Source organism: Dasypus novemcinctus, chromosome 24 (genome assembly GCF_030445035.2).
Source record: "Dasypus novemcinctus isolate mDasNov1 chromosome 24, mDasNov1.1.hap2, whole genome shotgun sequence".
Lineage (NCBI taxonomy): Eukaryota > Metazoa > Chordata > Mammalia > Cingulata > Dasypodidae > Dasypus > Dasypus novemcinctus.
The window spans coordinates 41194990-41215610 of NC_080696.1; the positions used below are offsets into that span (position 1 = coordinate 41194990).

At 38.6% G+C, this 20621-nt stretch overlaps 1 protein-coding gene across 2 annotated transcripts in view; it reads left to right on the forward strand.

Annotated features, from left to right (window-relative positions):
- The window catches only part of CTNNBL1 (catenin beta like 1), a 227099-nt gene that overhangs the window by 21377 nt on the left and 185101 nt on the right, over positions 1-20621 (forward strand). For both annotated transcript variants that reach the window (XM_071211701.1, XM_058287065.2), the window contains exons 2-3: positions 12360-12548; positions 16140-16246. In XM_071211701.1, the coding sequence (XP_071067802.1) occupies positions 12360-12548; positions 16140-16246 (296 nt within the window). The remainder of the gene's footprint in view (positions 1-12359; positions 12549-16139; positions 16247-20621) is intronic.

Here is a 20621-nt window from a genome sequence, read left to right on the forward strand (position 1 = left end):
ATCATTAGAAAATGTACTAAGCTATATAAAAAATAATAGCCAATGTGGCATAAAGTGATTAATCATGTAGGCATAGAACAGATGGATTCTGCCTGGTTGCAGTCATTCTAATGGCCCAAGGAACTCTGATAATTTGATATATTGTATTACATCCACTAATAGTAAATTATGATTCCTGGGTAGTTCATTGCCTTAGCACAGCCCATTGAATTACGATGCTTTCCCTGATCTCCAATCTGATGTGGATTCCCGCCACGTGGTCCCTTTGTTCCTTATGCATACTTCATGAACAACATTAACAGGAGGTTCTGTTACTAGTTTGTGTTGTTTCTCACAAGATTGAAAGCTGCTTGAGGGTAAGAACATGTCTTTTTGTTTTTAACAGTACTCTTGGTATGGAGCCTCTGCAGGTGCTTAGTAAGAAATGCACTTAAGTTCAAAGAGGACAATTTCCTTCTCTTATTATCTCCCCATTATGTTCACAGGGGTCCATGTATTTACTTAGGAATTATTTATGAACAATATGGAATTTGTCATAAATTTTTAAAAATTTTATTTCTCATTTGGTCTTTTTAATGTAATATAACCTTAGAAACTTAGAAAAGGTTTAGTTCTATTTGAAATAAGATCTGTAGATTGAAAGATTTTGTTTTGTTTTCATCTTGCAATTGTTTATGGCTAGTATTTATACAACTTAAAACCTTTTATCAACAGGGCAGATAAAATCAGTAATTTTTTTAAATTAAAAAATGTTGTAGTAAGTTATCATTATGAAAGCAAACAGTAAAAAGATAGTTTTCATTTTAATTGGGTAAGGCTAAGATATTTGAATGCTAGAAACACAGAAGTCCAGAGAGTCCAGGCAGAGGGGACTGCTGTTGACAGGAGCATGTTAACAGGCTCTTTTCAGATACTCCAGTGAATGAAGACCTTTTTCTATTCTTGTTTACTCTGGTAGACATGCATGTTTTATTATATATGGAGCAAAATCTGTTTCTTATTGATTTAGCACCTTGAATTAAGTGCCATGAGTCAGGCACTGTTAGATACTGAGGTTTTAGGAGCAAGCATTAGATCCCAAGGTTCCTACCCTTGAGGACCTAGCTCTAATAGAGTAGATGGAGATTTATAATGCATGGGTTGTGCTGATAGAGGTCTGATACACTGCTGAGGAAGCACAGAGGTCTTATTTGGAAGACCCCTAGAGGAGGTGACTTTGAGGTGGGGCTTGAGGATGAGAAAGATTTCTTTACTTGGAATGAAGTGGTAAGAAAGATGTTATTTTGTCATTCATGGTAGCACTGCATGCATCTATTCAGTCCAATGCATCCACTTAAATAATTGAAGGTGACTTCTGGATCCCTACCCACATCTATTTTTGTTGTTGTTCTATAGCGAGGTTTCCAGACTATACTACTCTGCTTATGCTTTCTTGAGTTTGTGGTCTCTATTTTAGAGTGCAGTGTTTAATTCAGTGCTTAGAACTGTGTCTGTGTTGGATTTTTTACTTCTAATGGTGCACCCTTAATATATATTAGCTTAATTTTTTAAAAGATTGGTCATCCTGTTGACTCAATGAGTTTGAAATTTACTAAAACCCTTATCTCTTTTTCTGAGGGAGCTCTTGAAGTCACATTTTCCCCTGGCAGTTACATACATTTGCTGATTTGAATATACCATCAGTTTTTGAGTTCAACCAGTTATGGATCTACCTCTCCGTACTCTCATTTCCCCACATTTCTCTGTCTGTACATTTGAATCACTTTGTGAAAGATCTTGTTGATGTAAAGATATTCTCTATGTATTGTAAACCCTTAACCTTATCAGCGGTTACCATATCAAAGGTTAACAGCATGAACTGCTCTCTTTGGTCCCATGCCAGTCTCCGGTAGTGTGTGCATACCACATCATTATGTCATGTTTGCTTCAGATTGTTTTTCTTTTTCTTTTTTTCCCCCAATATGTATTTATTTATTCACCCCCCATCCCCCAGTTGTCTGCTGTCTGTGTTCAATCGCTGTGCATTCCTCTGTGTCTGCCTGTCTTCTTTTTAGGCGACACTGGGAATCGACCCTGGGACCTTCCAGAGTGAGAGAGAGGTGCTCAATCTCTTGTGCCACCTCAGCCCCTTGGTCTGCTGTGTCTCTTATTATCTCTCCTCTGTGTCTGTTTTTGTTGCGTCATCTTACTGTGCCAGCTGTCTGCTCGGGCCAGCTTGCCACATGATCCAGCACTCCTGCATGCGCCAGCCTTCTGCTCAGGCCAGTTCACTGCGCATGCCTGCTCTTCACTCGGGCCAGCTCACCACGTGGGCCAGTTTGCCTTCACCAGGAGGCCCCGGGAATCGATCCTTGGACCTCCTATATGGTAGATGGGAGCCCAATTGTTTGAGCCACATCTGCCCCTTTGGATTGTTTTTAAGAAATAAAATAATGCAATCCATTTGAATTCTCCTCTGCACTTCTCACTCATCCCGTTTCTCACTCTCCTTAGAAACAGTCACTGTCTTGAATTTGGTGATTATTATTCTCATGTATTTTTAAGTTTTTATTATTTATACATGCATCCATTGATATAAATGAGTTATTCTTTTTTCTTATTATTAGTGAATGTGCTCAAGTGAACACTTTAAATATCTCCTTGTGCATATGTGTGAGAATTTTTCTAATCCATATATACCTAGGAGTGGAATTGCTAGAATGATTGTAGAATATATGAATCTCCATTGTTATTAGGTATCACCAGATAGCTCTACTCATTTACAACTGTCATTAGCAAGTATTAATAGTTCCTTTTTCTCCACATCCTCTCAACACTTGGTATTGCCATGTTGTCTTCTTTTTTCATTTTTGCCAATTTGATGGTATCTGATGATTTTAATATGCATTTCCCCCTGATGTCCAATAAAGTTGGGCTTCTTTTTATATGCTTTTGGGCTATTTAGTATTTTTTTCTTTTGTGATCATCTCTTTATACCCTTTGTCAAAAGTTGGTTTTAAGTAAAAAAAAAAAAATCTGTTGTGTATATATGGGACTGTACAGTTTGCAATCATTAAGAGAAATTGTATTCCAGGCTCTGTTTTCACTAGAAAATGTAGTATCTTTATCTTATTTAATGTTCTTTTCCTTTTGTCATACTAAAGACAGTTCTATGAGGTAGCGGGACAAGGGCAGAACATTTTTAGAATTGCAGCACTAACTCAAATAACTTATCTGAGGTCACATGACCTTTAAGTGATTCACTAGAATCCCAATTTTTCTGATTATTGGTCCATTGCTTTTTACATGGTACTGTTACTTCTTGTAGATCAGTACAGTTCTGCTGTTACTTTTTGGGATGATGTCTAATATTCACTCCGGCACCTAATTGAGTGATGTTAAGTTTCTATTAACTCTGTAAACATTTCCTGAGTGAGTGAACGAATAAATGATGATGGTTCTAGTGTAGCTGACAAAAATATTCGTAAGTATGTTAAAATGGAGATAGTTTATTATAAGTGTCTGCCTCTGTTAGCTTTGATAAATAAACAGAATCAACATTCACCTTTCTGATGTAGCTACAGAGTTAATCAGAGAAGATGTCAAAGTAAATCATGGCTGTTAAAGTATAGTTTTTGTCTCTAAAAAAGAAATCTGCACAGCCTTTGAAGGTGAGACAAATATATATATATATATTCAGGCTTTCACAAGGAATAAGAATTTTTTGGTAGGAAAAATCAAGTAGAGTGTTCATGACTTGTGATTTAAAAATAAATCACATTAATCTTGTCAGCCAATCAGATTGTAAGTGAGACTTGGTCATTTTGATTTTTGGTCCATCAATATTTTCTCTTCATTGTGAACATTGATAAAAAACTACATTCTCCAATAATTGCTATGGTCTTGGTACCTGGAATTTTTTACTGGGAATTAAGTAAATGAAGGTTCTATTTTATATTTTGTAATGACTGCTTTGGGATTTCGAGGAGTTCTTGCTACCTGTTTATTCCTCCAGAAGAAAAGGTACTAGATTCCCATGAGTCATTGATTTTTTTTTTTTAAACTTTAAATCTTGCAAATTTTGGAAAGACATAATTATACAATATTTGAAGTTTTCACTCAGATATTTCCCAAAAATATGGTGCCAGTAATCTCTACATTGGTATAGCACTTTATAGTTTACATGAGGCTCTTTTGTAAAGTCACCTTGTTAAATCCTCTCAACTACCCTTTGAGGTGGGTGGAATTTTCTGCCTGAATTACTTTGATTCCAAATTATGAACTTTGGCTGACGGTAGTTTCAGCATTAGAGAGTGTGAGCTTTTTCAGTTCTGGTGCCTTAAGCAAATTTGCAAGGGAGCCCTGATGTTAACTTTGGCAGATTTCATGCCTGCAAATATTGATTGAGCCAGAAGTCCTAGTTGTAAATGTCACCAGTGAATGTGCAGCCAGCAAAACCAAGGGAAAACTCATTACTGCAGCTCATCTGTAACTTCTGGGTCAGGCCACTCACTACCATCTGGTAAAAATGATTGTTTGAGAACTCCCTTTTATTCTGACAAAAGGTAATCAGGAAAGGTTAACAGCAGATGATTTCCAAGCATTTCATACTGGTTAGATCAGTCCTTCCACAAGCTTGGGTTTGTGACATTCCATATGTCTATCTCAAGAGGTATCAGAAAGCTTTAAAATTATGAAATCCCAAAATAATGGTAGGAAGGAGTTTAATTATATGTATATCACCTTTTCTCCCCTGTGTTGCATCCCCCTCTCCCCAATATTGAAGGTGTTTATTCTGGGGGGGAAAAACAGATAACGTGAAAGGAAGAAATAAATAGGATTGCTGCCTTGAAATAATCTAGTTTTTTGTTTTGTTTTGTTTTTTAAATGAGAGAGCAAGAGTAGACTGTTTATATGACTTTAAGAGGGTAGATTAGGGACCAGAAGGAAATTATAAGTTGGAAAGATTTCTGCTTAATTAAAAAACAACAACAACTCATGAGCAATCCAAAGATGGAGGGGACACAGTTTATAGGGAGAAGGGGAGTTTCTGGTCACTGGAGGTGTTAGGAGAGCCACAGTCAAATGTATCAAAGAGTCACAGGGGGCTATTTGTATCTTCTTCTATGAGCCAAACTGCTTGGCCCTTTAGAAACATCAGTCTTCACATGCATACATATATAAGCATACATACATAGGTACCTAAATGTCTGTGTGACAGTGGCTATTGTTTCCAGTTTATAGCCTGAGAAAATGCAAGCCTAAAGATGGTAAGTTACTTTCCAAGTAACTGCTAGTAAGTAGAGGGACCAAGATTAGAATTTAGGAAAATCTGACTTCAAAACTCATTCTCTATTCAAGATATCACTGTTACATTAGGAATCACTGGCCACAGAATAATAGATTAGAAGACTTTTCCTTCTGATGGCCTCTAGTTGCTTAAAGTAGGGACTAGTATGTGTTCTTATATATATATATATATTTGTTTTTTTATTTGTGTGTTCTTATATCTTAAAAGTAGCTTTTAATATTTATTTCCTGGTTGTTTCCTCAACATTCCTTATTATTTTCTTTCTAATCAGTCTTAAGTTAGAAGGAAGAAGAAGGAAAAGCACTGTATTAGGAACCAGAAGCCTTGTATTCTTACCCAGTTTGTGATCCAGCTGTGTGACTACAGGCAAATTGCTTAAACTCATGGGGCTCAGATTCCCCTATTCTATAAAGAGAGGGAGAGACTAGATTATCTCCTTCTTCCAGCTCAAATTTCTGAGTCTTTCTCATTGTTTGCTATTTAGGAAAGAGCTCCTCATGTCCTGCTTGGGAAGACCCTATTCTGAAATTTTCTGAGCTCCTTAATTCTAGTGAAGAATTCCTGGCTATAGAAGGTTTCCTTTGACTTTTTCCATTTCTTAAATAGAAGTTGACATATTTTCCCTTCAATTAATATGAAAGCACCTTTTATAAATTACCAGTTTTTTTACCCACATACCTTGGAATGTTGAGCTATGTTTAGGTACCCACCGGCTTCACCCCCTTACACTGTACAGATGTACTCTTCACATCAATAACTGCACTGTGTATTTTCATAATTTATCATAATGATACCATTATTGCTTATTACAGAAGTCTCTTTTCTGCCCCCACCCTCAACTCTAATTGAGGTTGAGACAGACTGTGAATGTGATAATATAGATTGCATGCTCAGAGGAAATGGAGTTGGTTTCATAGTGGGGTTTTAATTTAGGATTCGTTCTGGTGATGTAGCCTCTTCCTATGGTACATTACTTTGAGTCCAATATAATTGTGTGTTCCCACAGCCCCTCATTATAGCTACAGCTTCTCACTGCTTTTTAATTAAAAAGAGAGAGGGGCGGGGGAGAGAAATGAAACCCAAATCTTAGGTTGTCTATTGTCTGGGTATGCAGGGAGTATCCTAGGCAGATTGTTTAATTTTAACTCTTTCAAAGCTTTTGTGGAAATGTCTTGATTTCTTTTTCCAGGGGAATGAGTGGATGGATAGATATATGTGTGTGTACATAAACATGTACAGTAGGCTTCAAGATGATTGGATTTGATGTAACATTTATGTAATCTAAAGCTTCTTTAAAATAATAATTTAAAAAGTAAATCATCAAAATAAGATAGTTGGAAAGTAAAGACTTCATGTATGTAATCTTGAAGTCTATGGTAAGCTTTGAGCAAGTGGGAATCCTTTATGTAGTCTAGTAGAAAGGCTACCAGCTGTGTGGTTGGATGGTGGAAAATGCTTAGTGAGCATTTATACACTCACCACCTGTTGGGAGTAAGGTAAAATATTGTAAAAATCCTTAAAGTTTTGATGTTCTGGTATATCAGAAGTTGAGTTACTCATTTTCTAGTCTTGTGGGTAGCAGAAGCAGAGAAATGGCTTTATTAAGAAGAGTTTCTTTAAATTCCTTCATCTTGAAGGATTCCAGATACCTTTGAGACACCAAAAAAAAATTAATATCCAAAGGTGACTGCTAAAAATGGCTTCAGACTTTTAGGGATTGGTTGTCTAAAACACAAGGAATGCTTGGGCCTGAGCTGTTGACCTCTGACTTACTGTGAGTCTTATATTGTCTTTCTGGGTCAAGGGCCGTTTGGCTTCTCTGTAGTGAAATCATTTTGACAGCTTCGAGCTTCTTCCTGTCTCACATATTCTTGCTTCGTTTTATATAACTGATCTTGCTCTCAGGGATGAATATTGGTTAAATATAATCTAGATGTTTATTTATGGTGAGAGTGTTAAGTTAGATTCACAGTTTTTTATGTGGACTCTTCACAAGCAGTCAGGACTTCTGGTTTTGTTTTTTTTATGAGCATTTTTTTTTATCATATTTTTTGAAGATACATAGATCACGAAAAATGTTACATTAAAAAATATAAGAGGTTCCTACATACCCACACCCTTCCCCCCCACTCCTCCCACATCAACAACCTCCTTCATCATTGCAACACATCCATTGCACTTGGTGAATGCAGGTTGGAGCACTGCTGCACCACATGGATTTTAGTTCACATTGTAGTTTACACTCTACCCCAGTACATTCAATGGGTTATGGAAGGATATATAATGTCCAGCTTCTGTACCTGCAATATCATTTAGGACAACTCCAAGTCCTGAAAATGCCCCCACATCACATCTCTTCTTCTCTCTCCCTGCCCTCAGCAATTACCATGGCCACTTTCTCCACATCAGTGCTACAGTTTCTTCCATTACTAGTCACAATAGTTCTATAGTAGAATACCAGTAAGTCCACTCTAATCCATATTTTATTCCTCCATCCAGTGGACCCTGAAATGGTGATGTCCACTCGACCTCTATATTGAGAGGGGGCTTACATCTCATATGGTTGATGGGTGGGAATCTCCTGCTTGGAGGCACTCTTGGTTCCCTGGTGTGGGTAGTTGACCATCTTTACCTATCTGTTAGCTGACCTGGGTAAGTCCCATGAACCAGAGAGTAGAAGTTGCAACTGTGCTGAGACTTGGTGCCCAGCTGGCACATGGCCCTTCCAGAGATTGAAGTCTCCTGGGTATACACCAACCTCAATGCCAACCATAGGTTCAGTAAAAGTGACAGAAGAGACACGTGTAGAAAGGTCACATCTGAGTCCACTCTATCACACTCAGAAACACAAATTCTAAAGTGGGGCCCACTGACAAGGCACTGGACTCCAGAGCCAACTGCCATGACTGTTTGTCTCCGTAGGCCTCAGAAGCACCAGTACCTGGGGTTGCATCTACTTTGGCTGTCTCTGGGATCCTGCTGAGGCGTGCATGAGCACAACCCCTCTGATGACCTCCTGACTCTTTTTGAAGAGTCTTAGCTGTATAAACTCATTTGTCTTTACCATTTCCCCCTTTTATTCAAGACCTTTTCTAGTTGAATCACCAGTTAGTGAGTGGTAGTAATCCCTCGGTGCCAGGGAGGCTCATCCCCAGGAGTCATGTCCCATGCTGGGGGGAATGTAATGCATTTACATGCTGAGCTTGGCTTAGAGAGTGGCCACATTTGAGCAACATGGAGGCTCTTAGGAGGTAACTGCAGCTCTAGGCCTAGTTGAAATTTCAGACACACAGGCTCGTAAGCATAGGCCTTCCGTTTTTTATGAGTCTATATTTTATTCAATGTGGCTGGAAAGAATGTTCCTTTTTGGTTGAATTAGGGAGCAGGAATCCCTAAGATGGAAATCTCACAGGCCTGTGCTGTCCAGTAGTGGTAGCCACTAGCCACACATGGCTCTTGAGCTCTATTGAGATGTACTGTAAGTATAAAATACATACTAGATTTCAAAGACAATACGAAAACAAAAGAATGTAAAATATCACATTAGTAATTTTATATTAATTTCATGTTGAAATAAAAGTATTTTGGATATATTGAATTAAATAAAATAGGTTATTAAAATTAATTTCACCTGTTTCTTTTTACTTTTCTTAATGTGGTTACTATAAAATTTAAAATTATATCTAGGGCTTGTGTTACATTTCAGTTGGACAGTTCTATCCTAGACTCTGAAGGCCCTTTTTCATACTTAAGTCCCCAGTACTCAACACAGTGCCTTTTACATAGTTAGCATTTAATAAATATTTGTTAAAGTATTGAATCCTAGCCTTTATTATTCAGAGTGGTCAAATTTTAGAAATGAGTAGAAACTTCTTTATTTGTAGTATTAGTGTTTGAAAAAGAAACAATTGAATGTTAAGAAGAGAGGAGCATAAGTTCTTAAAATTTTGTCCTGAGAGGGAAAAGTGCTAAAATAAAATGTGTCTGAGCCTTTGAATGGCTTACCCATATTTTGCAGAGAGAAGTGGGGGCTGATATGTTGGTGAATGAGCCTTATCAGAGTGTCCTAATGAGTCTGCTGTGTTCTGTCACAGAGTTGTCATGAGGCGAGCTAAAGCTGAATACCCAGTATAAGGGAAACATGGTTGGAAAATAGTTGGTGAACTTTAGAGTTTGCCCCCCTTGGAATTAAATATCTATTTATCTATCTATTTATTTATTTTAAGAGGTACCAAGGATTGAACCCGGGACCTCGTACATGAGAAACAGGCACTCAACCACTGAGCTATACCCTTTATTTTTAAAGAAGTTTTAAATTACAGAAAGGTTACATCAAAAGTATAGGGAGATTCTTATATACCCTACCCCCTCCACCTCTCACGTTTTCCCCTAATAATAACATCACAAAACTATTCTTATTTCAAGAATCCACACTGACCCTTTTTCTATCCCTGTGTCCCCATTTAGATATTACACTACTGCAAGCCTGGAGCTGCTACGGGGCCAGCCGATTACTTGAGTACCCTTCGAGCCTTGAATGCCTTAATGATTTAACAAATATTGCTTTAAAAATAGCCAAGATCTTGTATGACTTACTTTATGGGTGTGTTGTCTTTTCTGTCACAGTTAGAATCACCATAGATTGGCAACCTGTCCAAAAATCATGTTCAACTTTTAGAGGGACCAGTGTTGTCTTTGCAAGAGGTTATTAAAGGATTTTGTACTCTCTCTTACCTGCTTATAAAATAGAACTGTTAACTACTTCTCCCAGATATGTGGTGAAGATTAAAGGAGGCGCTTTAAGTTCTGCAAAAGGAAAGTGCTATTTCAGTGGGAATTATTAGAGGTAAACATGAAACTCCGTGCCTGACCTGTGAAAGGTTTGTTTCAAACAACTAGGTTGGAAATGTGTTCAAAAGAGACATTTGCCAGTGTTATTTTCATTTTGCTTTTCTTAACTATGGAGTGTTAAGTCCACTGCCTTTTCTCTCTGTCCTTAAAGATAAACAATCCAGCAAACTCCTTTTTGTGGAAAACTGTGGCGCTCATGCCCTGACTTGGCTGCTGCAGCAGGCTCATGCTAATCAGAATCACAGCAGGGCTTGTTTTATGAGCCTGAAAGAATTAGTGCTCTCAGGGGACAGAAGCTCCTTACCTGCTGGGGAGCTACAGATTTCTAGTTTGAAGCCTGCTCTCCTTTAGGATCAAGCTATTTTCCTTTCCCCGTCTCACGTGAAAAACATCAATTCCTTTTTCTTGTAGTCAGTGGTTACTGGCATGTTGCTTTATTTTTTCTTATGACTTTTTTTTTTAAGGGTAGTCAGTAGTGATGGTAGTAGATATTTTGTAATTTTTGTACTTAACGGAAGTAGGGTGCGATCATATGATGTTATAACTTATCCCAGTGAGACTGGGAATAGAGTGAAAAATAGCAGGTGGTGGTCCAAAAGTCAAATTGTCTAATTCAGATTTTCCAAGCAATGTCATATGCTTATACTTACTGAAGTACCTGGTATTTGGAACCAGCAGGAAACATGAATATAGAGGGGAATGACTTTCCACTCTGGGAGTGTGGAGTTCAGTAACAGTGTAGGTTATAAGTTACAAGGTGAGATGTATAACATATACAATAGAAATTTGTCTGTTATTATTAAACAATTTCGCAGGCTGAAAGTGAACATGGCATTTTCTTCTGTTTGGTAGTAATATACCACATTGAACCTAGCACACTGTTAGTGGGTATAAATAACAGATAAAAAGAAAGTGAAAAGCCTAGCATAGTTGTGTTATGTTGGGAAAGACAGAATCATGTGGATTGCCTCAAAGTAATAATTTTATAATATTTGTTTAATACTGTTATAGTTTAGAGTTCTTTCACTTTAAAGGCAACCTTATAAAGTTCACAGGGAGGACTCATAATCTGCATTTGCAGATGAAGAAAGTAAGGCTTAGTGAGGATAAATGAGGAGCCCAAGTTGCACCAATAGTAAGCTGAGCTGAATGGAAACATTAGGCCATTTGACATCTGGTGCAGTGCTGTTTCTCCTCAGCTTTGAAACCTATTATAATAGTGCCCTGCTTTATTTTTATTTTTTTCCTTGTTTAGGCACTTTTACCTCATCTAATTCCAACAACAAGCTTAATTGTTCCTCCATTGTTCACAGTATTCTAATTTTTTTAGATTTATTTTATTTATTTATTCCGCCTCCCCTGCCACTTGTGCTGTTGTCTGATCTTTGTGTCCATTTGCTGTGCGTTTTTCTGCTGCTTGTCTCCCTTTGTTGCATCATCTTGCTATGTCAGCTCTCCGTGGGCCTGAGCCTTCAGCTCTCCGCAGGCGTGGGCATGGGCCAGGGCCCAGCTTGCCTTCACCAGGAGGCCCTGGAAACTGAATCTGGGGCCTCCCATATGGTAGACAGGAACCTAGTCACTTGAGCCACATCCTCTTCCCAGAGTGTTCTAATTTTAATGGAAAGCAACTGTAAGACTTCTCCATGTATTACAGGATAAAAGTCAAAATGAGGTCCTAAACAGATTATGGTGGAAAGAGCCCTGGCCTAGGAGTCGTGAAGTACCAGTTGTGTTTTCAGCTGTTGCTGACTTTGTGACCTTGTGTAATACATGACTTTTGGGCCTTATTTTACTCTTCTGTAAAGTACGTATTTGGAATGCAGCAGACCCTTGGGAGTTACATATATAATATTCTCTGTTTGAATTACTTATAAGTGACTGTAAAAAGTCTTTGCAATCTTTCTTAGACATAAATTAAAATCATGAGCTAAGGAGTTGGTGTTGGAAGTTGATTTCTAACTAGTGAGTGAACCTAACCTAGAGTGTTCCCACCTCAATGTGGCTTTCTTCCCTCCAATTTCTGTATGCACAGGAGCTTTTATGAAGGGGTAAAACTTTGTCTATTAAAATAATTCTGTTAAACAATAATAAAAAAAGCCAAGCTACTTTATAGGTGAGTTTAGTGGTATATTTATTGTGTCATTAAGGGTCTGAAAAATAATCACTTAGAGCTTTAGTACATTTTGTGGAAGAAATTAATCCTGTGGTTTAATTTCAGCCCAACAGGGGCACAAAACGTCCCCGGGATGATGAAGAGGAGGAGCTGAAAATGCGTCGGAGACAAACTGGAACTCGAGAACGTGGTCGGTATCGGGAAGAGGAAATGACGGTGGTAGAAGAAGCAGATGATGACAAAAAAAGGCTGCTTCAGATTATTGACAGAGAGGGTGAGGAGGAAGAGGAAGAGGTAATGTGGCAGAGATTGGGTGGGACTGAGATGACTGGCCCTGACACAGTATCTGTGGTCTCATTTTGGGCCAAATATTTAACTTCTCTGAACTACTCAGCTTCATCTGTTAAATGGGGTTAAGAATACTTCTTTCACAGTGTTAATATGAAGGTTAAGTGGGTTAGTGGAGTTGGGAAAGTGTTTTGCAAAATATAAAGAACATTACAGGTAAGGTTTTTAAATTGTTCTGGAGTGTGTGATACAATCAAGACCCAACCACTGAAAAGTGGAAACAGAGAGGAAGGGGCTGTTGGTATTGACCAATGAGGGTCTGGAAAGATTTCCTATATGCCATTCCAAGGGCACATAGAAGACGTTTATATTTCCGAACTAGTGAATTGGCATTTGGTCTAATCTTTGAAAGAGGAGTAGAATATTATCGAACAATGGAAGAAAGGTTTTTGGGCAGAGGAAATGCCATTGGTAAAGCAGCAAAGTTGGAGAAATTCAAGGGAGAACTATGGGATTAGGTATGGCTAAAAACATACAGTTTAGGGAAGGAGATGCCTTAGGGCCTTTCTGTTTGCTGTTCCCCAAGATGCTTTAGAGCCTTTGCATTCATTCCTGCCTCTGTACCTTTTCACTTCTGTGCCCTTGGCTGGAATGCTCTTCCCCTAAAGTTTTGCATGGCTGGTTTCTTTTCATTCAAGTCTCAGCTTAGCTGTTTCCTCTTCAAAGAGGTCTTCCCTATCTTTGATGTAGCCCCTGAAGTCATTCTCTCATTCTCTACCATTAGTCTGTATATTGTCTTCATGACACTTACCTTGATTTGAAATTTTTGTTATTTTACTCATTTTTGCCAATCCTTCCCACCCCCAGTAAACTCTTAAGTTTCCTGAAAACAGGGGCTAGGTTTGTCTTGTTCACAGCTTTGTCCCAAGCACTCAGAACAGTGCCTAGCTTTTGGTAGGTCCTTAATAAAATATTTATTGAACGATAAATGGATGAAGCTGAAGAAAGTAGAGGTAAAATATCAGTACGTAAAAATAAAATGACTTTATCTTTATGTCTTTTTAAATCCTTCAGTGTTAACTTGTATGTTATTTTACTTTGGCATTTTGTTCGATATGAATTATGGAAATAGATTCTTAAGAGCCAGCTGTTTTTTGGTTCCCTCAAAGACATGATGCTAAGTTTGGATTTAAAAAATGTGACTGGGGTGTAAATCTGAGAAGAAGAAAATATCCATATTCCAAAATGGTCTTTACTGTGTTATGATGACAACTTTCTCCTCGTTAGGATTTGCACTGGTGTTAATATGGGGTCCTGCCCCTAAAAAATGATACTTTAAAAATCTTTGGTGGGAAACAGTCCTGAATTTTTAAATTTCCTCTCCAAGGACAGTAGCTCTGCCAGGGCTTAGACAAACAGTATGTGTAGCACATCCTCCCTCTATCCTTCCTCACCAGCTTCTGCTCGGTGTTAGCCCTGCAGCAGCAGTTAGTTGGCAGGTATAATTCCTGCATAGGGCAAAGCTGGTACTGGAGGATTAGGATAGTAGCTGTCATGGGTAAGTTGTTTCTAGCCTGGGAGACAGAAATGGAATGTGGGACTAGCACTTCTGTTAAGGGACAGAGAAAAAGAGATTGCTTTGTAAAAATGACACATGGAAGGCTACAAGTCCAGGAGTTATTTTCTCACTACCACCACAGTCCCATTTGATGAAAAACAAGTGATGTTTGCCCCTGTAAAGTCACATGAACTTGTAAAATATTATTGTCCTTTTTGTGCTACATCACCAACATTCATCTTTCTGAAATCTCCCTCTGGTTTCTGACATTGAGCTATTGGAGATACTGCTGTGGCTGATGACTAAGACTGATAATTCAGTTTTTCCCCAGTGTTGGAGAGAAATTAAAGGAGGGAAGGCCAAAGCCTGGAGAGGCTAGGACTTTGGAAATTCCATGAAAGCTGTATTAACACTACAATGTGGGCAATATGTTAGCTAAGGGAAAGAAAAATAGTGGATAGCGAAGTCATGTGAAAGTGATTTAATCCTTTCCTAGAAATGTAGATTATTTTAATTAAAGCCTAGGGGTATATTGGGGTATATTGTGCCTATTGCTAATAATAACAATATCAGCTTACATTAATATAAATATATTGTTTATAAAACAGTTTTATGTGCTGCCTCTTTAGGTCATTTGACCTTGAAAGATGCAGATAACAGTTTCCTTTGTCTCTTCCCCTCCACTCCCTTCCCCCTTCCTCATTCTAAATCCCAAGTGGATGAATTCAGGAAAGACTTTAAAGGTAGAATCAATTGGATTTGGGAAGAGTTTGAGTATATTCAGGGAAATAATGTTGCCTCTTGGCTAGTAAGTTGTGAAGCTTGGCTCTTCCTGACTGAGCCAGGACCCTTACTAAAGTTTTTATCATGGCAGGGAACCTCTCTCTAAGCTGTAGACCCAGAGGAGGTGGGGCTGCAACAGAGTACCTCAGGTTCTAAGAGTCATTAATATAATCTAAAAAATGTTTCATGCCCAGAATAATTTTATAGGTATCTCCCACTTTAAATCCAATGTATGAAAACCAAAATTTAATAAAATAGTAGTTAACACTTCTGAGTACTTACAGAATTATGGGATGATTCAGTGCTTTCCAAAAGAATCTCTTTCAGGTTGTCTTAATAGCAGTTTCTTTATTGCATTTACCTGTGAATTAAGGTCAGTGACTATAAGTTATGAAGCTGGGAACTGAAAGAGTATTAGAGAGACAGTGCATTGAGCACATTGATTTAAACTGAAAAGTAAACTGAAGATAAAACATTTCTGAAATTTTAGTGTAGGTTTTTTGGGGAAAGCGATTCAATTTTCAAAAATTCATTTTATTTACCTTTCCAGTTATTATTCAAGTATATGAAATAAGATAACTGTATGGTCTGTTAATTTTTTTATAATTCCTCTGGGCAAGTTTACTAAATTTTCGATACTATTATACATCAAGATTCCAAGTACCTGTTTGATTTTCTTCTCAGCAGCTAGTCAAGACCAGACACAGTAATATGTTAGAAATGCAAAGCAGTGGCTATAGCTAATTAACAATCATTCTTAGCTCATGGGCTGTACAGAAATATGCAGTGGTTGGATTTGGCGCATGGATTGTAGTTTGCCATCCTCTGATGAGGAGGCATTATCATTGACTCAAACTTTGACCTTAGACAAATTCTTTCTAACCTCCAAGTTTTATCTTACTTGTCCAACAAAGGAGAAGGACAAGATTAATATTATATAATATTATCTGATATTGTTGCTTCCCATGTGCCCTATAGTATGTTCAAGAGGAGTCTTTAATGCCTTCAACTGAATTTCCTTTATTACAGATATTGGGCATTATGTGAGACAACCAGAGGGATACATAGCTTATAAACTAGACTCTTTATTCACATTCTGGTGGGAAAGACAATGCAGACTATGCATTTAACCCAGAGAGATGACAGGCAGAGTGAGGCACAGAGCATAGGAGCCCAGCGAGGAATACAGGAAAGAATTGATGACAGTGAATGAGAAATCCTGTGGACTGAAGTTCTTGCATTTGTCCCTTTATCAGGAGGAACCACTGGATGAAAGCTCAGTGAAGAAAATGATCCTAACATTTGAAAAGAGATCATACAAAAACCAAGAGTTGCGTATCAAGTTTCCAGACAATCCAGAGAAGTAAGGCACTGTTTCACTTATTCATATCTCCTTTCTCCTTTGAGGTGTTTTGTTGTTTTGTTTGTTTTGTTTGCTTTGACATCCGCATTTTAGGTCCAGAGTTAATTATGTGGAGGCATGCGTATTTGGGAAATCGCTAGAAGTCACAGGATTCATAAGCAATGGTACTTGGGGTTGTTTATTACAGTGAAAGGGTATTGAATAGAATTAGCAAGGGAAAAAGATACATCAGGGGGAGTCTGGAGAAATCCATGCACAGATTTTCTGTGCTTTCTCCCTCCTATTGTGAGGGGTCCAACAGACATGTTTCTCCAGCAGCAAAATGCATCAATATCTATACAGTGTTTCTGCCCAGGGAAGCCCTTTAGTGACTGAAAGTCCAGGGTTTTTAGTGGGGACTGGTTATGTAGGCACTTCTCTGTTAGAACTACCAAAGTTCCACACCCAGAAGGAAAGCAGATGTTGAGGGCCCCAGGCAGGCAAAACAACTGTCACTTAGGGATTGTTTCAGAAGCCAAGCTCCTAGAAACTGTTAGCCAAAGGCCAGCCCTGCAGGTAGGCCCTTCTGAAGATCAGGCCTGCTATGTTAACTTTTTCCTGTGCTGTTCTTCTCAAGGCCCAAAGAAAAGTGACCATGTTTGCCATTACTGCAGAATTGATGTCATGGGCTTTGGCGTTAGACATATATGGATGTGATTCCCACTCAACATTGAATAATTCATTTCCTCTTTCTTAGTCTCAGGTTTCTCATCTGTATAAGGAAATAATACTTCCCTTATAGGGTTGTTGTGAAGATTAAATGAGAATATATGAAAAAGTGTTTAGTTCAGTACCTGACACATAATAGGTGCTCATGATGGTGGTTAATATGAGACTGCACTGGCACCTCAGTGCACTGTGAATTGCTATATTGAGGAATCTGACATCTTTTAGTCAGTCTTGAATCCTAACTAAAGGGATTTTCATACTTAAATGGATTTTAATGTTCTTAATGTTTTTCTCCTTCCAAGGATGTACACTTGAAAGAAAAATTTTTTTATACTCTTTCCCTCATCTGTGTGCTTGTTTTCTGCTCATCTTCCTTAGGAGGCACAGGAAACTAAACCTGGGACCTCCCATGTGGGAGGCAGGTGCCCAGTTGCTTGAGCCTCATCTGCTCCCTGGACACACATTTTTTTTTAGTCTTTTTTTTCCTCTTTTATATTTTTTTCTTTTATTTTTTGGTTTTTTAAAAAATTTTTTAATTTTTTCTTCTTCGTTTGTTATTGCTCTTGGGCATACACTTTTAATGAATCTTAATATGCCCAGGGTATTTAGGCAATTAAGAGTTGAATGGCACAGTTTTTAACTCAAGTTTATAGGTTACTGGTGAGACTGACTCTAAATGCAAAGTAGAAAATACATTCTTTAAAAAACATACAGAGCAGCGGACTTGGCCCAGTGGTTAGGGCGTCCGTCTACCACATGGGAGGTCTGCGGTTCAAACCCCGGGCCTCCTTGACCCATGTGGAGATGGCCCATACGCAGTGCTGATGCGTACAAGGAGTGCTGTGCCACGCAGGGGTGTCCCCGCATAGGGGAGCCCCACACGCAAGGAGTGCACTCTGTAAGGAGAGCCCCCCGGCACGGAAGAAAGTGCAGCCTGCCTAAGAATGGTGCTGCCTACATGGAGAGCTGACACAACAAGATGACTCAACAAAAAGAAACACAGATTCCTGTGCGGCTGATAACAGCAGAAGTGGACAAAGAAGACACAGCAAATAGACACAGAGAACAGACAACCGGTGTGGGGGCGGGGTGAGGGGGAAAGGGAGAGAAGTAAATAAATAAATAAATCGATCAAGCTTTAAAAAAGAAACACAACATACAAGCAGAGTGCTGTGGTAGCATAGAGGAAGAAACAGTGAATACCAAGTTGAGGGGCTATTGAGGGTTTCACAGAAAAGGTGGTATTTGAGCTGGGCCTTGAGTGATTTTGATTTTAATAGGCAGAAAAGGACACAGGAAAGCATGCCAGTCAATGTGAATAGTATAAACAAAGGCACAAAGGTGTCACAGGGCATAGAGGCATCCATCCAATCTTCACGGCAACCTGGTGAGACCAGTGCTATCCACTGTGTTCTTTCTGTTACGTGGATGAAGAGGCAGAAGCAGAAGAAACTGGTTACTATGGACCTATGACCACAACCCTGTTTGACAATAGGCGTAGACATGGCAAGGCACATGGGGCATCTGCTGGCCTCTCCCTTCTCTTCCAGGTTTTGTTAATTTCAGCTTCTTGCTTCCTTGTTTTTTTCTTTCTTTGTCTTTTATTCATTCTGTTTTTAAAGGACTCCAGTAGCAGGATTAAGACCTATCCTGAAGGAGGTGGGTCACACCTTAATTGACATAGCCTCATCAAAAGGTCCTACTTAAAATAGGTTCATACCCACAGGAATGGAATCGCTTTAAGAACTAGTTTTCTGGGGAATATGTAGTTCCAAACTACCACACTTTACCCTTTGGATACCAAAAATGCATGTTCTTTCCATATGCAAAATACTTTCATTCCATCACAATATCTCAAAAGCCTTAAATCATTTCAATAACAATACTAAGTACAAAGTATCAAAATCAGATATGTGTGTGGTCTGTTCTGGGGCACAGTTCCCCTCAATGAGTGGACCTGTGAAACCTAGAGAACAAGTTATCTGCTTCCATTGTGCAAAGGAGGGAGATACATAGGATACACATTCCCATTCCTGTAAGGATAAATTGGAAGGAAAACGGGTTGCAGGTCCCAAACAATTCTGAAATCCTACATAGCATACTCCATTAGATTTCAAGTCTGAGAGCCATCCGTTGAACAGTATTTTGTCCTTTGGACCTGATGGATTGGCAGCCTCACTGTTTCCAAGTGCTTGCACAGAGGCCGTGCTCTCTACATACACTGGGGTAAAGGCTCCAACCTCTGAGAATACAGGGGTGATGGCCAAACTCTCTCCAATCCCTGGGGAGTGTGCGCCACCCTCTCTGAAGACTGGGCTGGCGGCACACTTGCTGAACAGCGCTGTGGAAGGCCCACGTTTTCCAAGTGCTGGTCACATACTTACCCTTTCTACACACATTGGGTGAGCTCATTCTCGTGGCCTGAGAAGATGTCTTCAGACCAGATCTCAGCTTCCATAGTCCTGCCCTTGAAGTGATTTTTTTCCTTTCACTTATCCCATTTCTGTCCCTTTTCATACAGGCTGGAAGTGGTTCCGTTCCTATAGGTCTTGCAAAAAGCTTGTTTTTGCAGGTAGTACACAGGGGCCCACACCATCAGACAGAAGAACTTTCCATAAATCCTTTCTGGATAACTGCATTTCTAATTCTGACTTGCACTGAAATGACCAATTGGTTCCATGTTCAGTTAAACTCTCATGTGGAGCGCTATTTTCTATTTTCTGGCGACTTGCTTTCTAGAAGCTCAGAAATTTCCAAACCATTGATTTCTGGTTTCTATATGCCTAGGAGTTCAGTTCTCAGCTTATCCCTTTCCTTTAGCATTTTACTGTAAGCTGCAAGGAAAAACCAGGCTGCACTTTCTACATTTAGCTAGGAAATCTCCTCAGCTAAATATTCAAACTTGTCGCTTTCAAGTTCTGCCTTCCAGTCAACATCAGAACTCAATTTTGCCAAATTCTCTGCCACTTTAAAACAAGAATCACCTTCTAGTTTTCCAATGACACATTCATCATTTCAGTCTAAGGCCTCATCAGAAGTACCTTTAGAGTCTGTATTTCTACCAATAGTCGCTTCAAAGCAATCTAGGCCTTTTCTATTAAACAGCTCACAATTCTTTCACCCTCTACCTGTTACTGAATTCCACACATATATATAGAAGTATGGAAATAAATTCTTTACATAAATTATACAGTTTGTATTCTGCATCTTGATTTTTTAGGTCACATAACATAGTTATAGAAGCTCAATCTATGTTAGTACATATACCTCTGCCTCATTTTTTTGACTGGTGTGTAGTATTTCATGATTTATTTATTCTATTTATTTTTCTATTGGTGAACTTTTAAAACTATATTGTCTTTTATGAACAAAGCTGCAATTACCTTCTCATATATGTGTCTGCATGTACATGTATTACTCTAGAATAGATATCCAAATATTGATTCCCCGATTGAAGGGTGTGTATGCTTTAAAACTTTGATGGCTACTGCCAAATTTCCCAGTGTATCCTTTTATTCCATCAGCAGTGCCTCTTTCTGTACATTCTTGCTCACAATGGATGAGATCATTCTTTAACATTTTTGCCATTTGTTTTATTGTTTTTTCTTTACTCATTGGTCTTCCTGCATTAGAATCTGTATTCCTTTTTGGAGGTGAATTGTGTCTT